The sequence below is a fragment of the Mya arenaria genome, chromosome 4 (genome assembly GCF_026914265.1).
Source record: "Mya arenaria isolate MELC-2E11 chromosome 4, ASM2691426v1".
In the NCBI taxonomy this organism is placed as follows: Eukaryota; Metazoa; Mollusca; class Bivalvia; order Myida; family Myidae; genus Mya; species Mya arenaria.
The window spans coordinates 79971827-79975111 of record NC_069125.1 but is presented as its reverse complement, the minus strand read 5'-3'; the positions used below and the strand labels follow the sequence as shown (position 1 = coordinate 79975111).

Sequence of the window (3285 nt, the reverse complement as noted above, 5' to 3'; positions counted from 1 at the left end):
ATCCCTACTATTCATCCAATACCTACCATCCAACCAATCCCTTACCAAGCTACATGCCCCATCCCTACCATTCATCCAATACCTTCCATCAAACCAATACCTACCATCCAACCAATCCCTTACCAAGCTACATGCCCTATCCCTACCATCCATCCAATCCTTTACTAAGCTACATGCCCCATCCGTACCATCCAATTAATCCTTTACTAAGCTACATGCCTCATCCCTACCATCCATCCAATCCTTTAATAAGCTACATGCCACATCCCTACCATCCAACCAATCCTTTACAAAGCTACATGCCCCATCCCGATCATCCAACCAATCCTTTACTAAGCTACTTGCCCCATCCCTACCATCCAGCCAATCCTTTACCAAGCTACATGCCCCATCCCTACCATCCAACCACTCCTTTACCAAACTACATGCCCCATCCCTACCATACAACCACTCCTTTACCAAGCTACATGCCCCATCCCTACCATCCAACCAATCCTTTACCAAGCTACATGCCCCATCCCTACCATCCAACCAATCCTTTACCAAGCTACATGCCCTATCTCTACCATCCAACCAATCCTTTACTAAGCTACATGCCCCATCCCTACCATCCAACCAATCCTTTACCAAGCTACATGCCTCATCCCTACCATCCAACCAATCCTTTACCAAGCTACATGCCCTATCCCTACCATCCAACCAATCCTTTTCAAAGCTACATGCCCCATCCCTACCATCCAACCAATCCTTTACCAAGCTACATGCCCCATCCCTACCATCCAACCAATCCTTTACCAAGCTACATGCCCCATCCCTACCATCCAACCAATCCTTTACCAAGCTACATGCCCCATCCCTACCATCCAACCAATCCTTTACCAAGCTACATGCCCCATCCCTACCATCCAACCAATCCTTTACCAAGCTACATGCCCCATCCCTACCATCCAACCAATCCTTTACCAAGCTACATGCCTCATCCCTACCATCCAACCAATCCTTTACCAAGCTACATGCCCCATCCCTACCATCCAACCAATCCTTTACCAAGCTACATGCCCCATCCCTACCATCCAACCAATCCTTTACCAAGCTACATGCCTCATCCCTACCATCCAACCAATCATTTACTAAGCTACATGCTCCATCCCTACCATCCAACCAATCATTTACGAAGCTACCTGCCCCATCCCTACCATCCAACCAATCATTTACTAAGCTCCATGCCCCATCCCTACCATCCAACCAATCCTTTACCAAGCTACATGCCCCATCCCTTCAATCCAACCAATCCTTTACAAAGCTACTATAAAGGGCCTAGCTATGGGCCTGAATATACATGTGTTTATTGTTTATGGTAACACGTGTAAAAGGTTTTATTAACAACCTACAAGTTAATGCAAACCTTTTGAGTAAAAAAGGCTAGGAGATTAATATTTAAGTGAACAACCCTTAAAGCTGCACTCTCACATATTGAACGTTTTGACAACTTTTATTTTTTGTCTTGGAACGAGCAATATTTGCGTAAATATCTGAAAACCAGTGATAAAATACTGATGACAAACGATCAGATTGCAGATTTTCATATTTGCACTCCAAAATTGATGTCTTGTGCAGTTTTCTTAAACCGTTACGGTTTAAGCCATAAAACATTAATTTTCGATCGGAAATATGAAAATCTGCAATCTAATCTTTTGTCAACTATCTTTTATCGTTGGTTTGCAGATATTTACACAAAAGTTTGCTCTTTCCAAGACAAAAAATAAAAAAAAGTTGTAAAAAGGTAAATCTGTGAGAGTGCAGCTTTAAATTACCCTCACAATAGGTATTTTTGGATACCTGGTGCTGGTTTCAAAGATTAAGTTATATTTTTGATGATATCCTTTGTAAGACAATTGTACTACTTTTGCATAGAATACTGATTATTCTGAGGCTAATTTTGAACCATTTGAACAAGCTTCATAGACCACCTTCAGATGTTACATACAAAATATTTTAAAATCAAGCCATTGCTGTACATGATAAAAGTTTCCCTATACTTTCTTTATAAAACTAGAATTCACAAATGTCTAGAGCTTCCATAAGAAGAGGCCACCATAACCTATGGACCAATTCTACTGACTATGACCAAGTTTGAAGACTATACAGTTGTTAATGTTTGGAAATGCCAATAATTTTTCCAGTAACGGTCTTTGACCTTTTTACCCCTAAATAAATATCAAAATATACTGACCATGACCAATGTGCATACCAAGTTTGAAAACTATAAAGAACCAAGTAGTAAGGGTTAATTGACCTTGGACCTAATGACCCCAAATCAATAGGGGTAATTAACTGGCCATGACTAATATGTACATAACTTTTTAAAATATATTGATAAGAAAAAGTGTGACGCCAACGACTGCTAGACACATTAAACCCCATGTGTCTGCTATTTTTCACAGGTGAAAGAACAATAGTGCCCTGAAGGCGGGGCCAGTTTTACTTTAGGGTCATCATTTGACCAAGAGTGAACTAGAGGAATACTGGATTTAACAGTGCTTTAAACCAAATATCTAAGGAGTGGCACCTATGGTGGGTCCGACCCCGGGGTTGCCATTTGAACAAACGGGGACTTATAGACAATGCCATATGCCAAATATCTTCCCTTTTTCATTGCAGTTAATGATGCATTTTCAAACTTTTCTATACAAGTCTCGATAAAACAAGTGACCACAATGATAGAAGACCACTAAAAAATGGTATAGTATCAATTTTCAGTCTTTCAAAGATGTCATTATAAAACAAGGGCCAATTTTAACCCCTTGATCACCATTTGAACAAAAATTGTAGAAACTTATTTGGTGCTTTATACAAAATACCATAGCTCCAGGTTGATAGGATTTTTAAAGATTATCCTATACAAGTCAACAATACTCGTGGGAAAATTGGTAGAAGGCCACTGTCAATGTTAGATCTCCAATATATTTGCCCTAGCCATAGCGGTACTAGAGGTTTCAAAGTTATTTTAGCCCCAAGGCCATTAAGAGCAATGAACTGGAACCATTTTGAAACAGCCCAATGTTAGGATTGTTCAGGTCAACTTTAAGCCAAATCAGCCTAGCGGTTTTAAGAAGCAAAATGTTGACGATAGACACATAGCGATCACAAGAGCTAAGCGAGCTAAAAACATAAAACTTTATTTTTCAAGTTTTGGGTTTTCAACTGTTCAAACTACTTTGCATCAAAGCAATCCTGTGCAGGCGTCGGCACATTACTCAAGATTGGACAAATAACAAAACTACA

General features: G+C 40.0%; 1 protein-coding gene across 1 annotated transcript; it reads left to right on the top strand.

The window, feature by feature from the left end:
- Positions 1 to 257: 257 nt before the first annotated feature.
- On the top strand, positions 258 to 1361 carry LOC128231112 (DNA-directed RNA polymerase II subunit RPB1-like). The gene has a single exon (XM_052943531.1). The coding sequence runs from the start codon at positions 258 to 260 to the stop codon at positions 1359 to 1361; it is 1104 nt and encodes a 367-aa protein (XP_052799491.1).
- The last annotated feature ends 1924 nt before the right edge of the window (positions 1362 to 3285 follow it).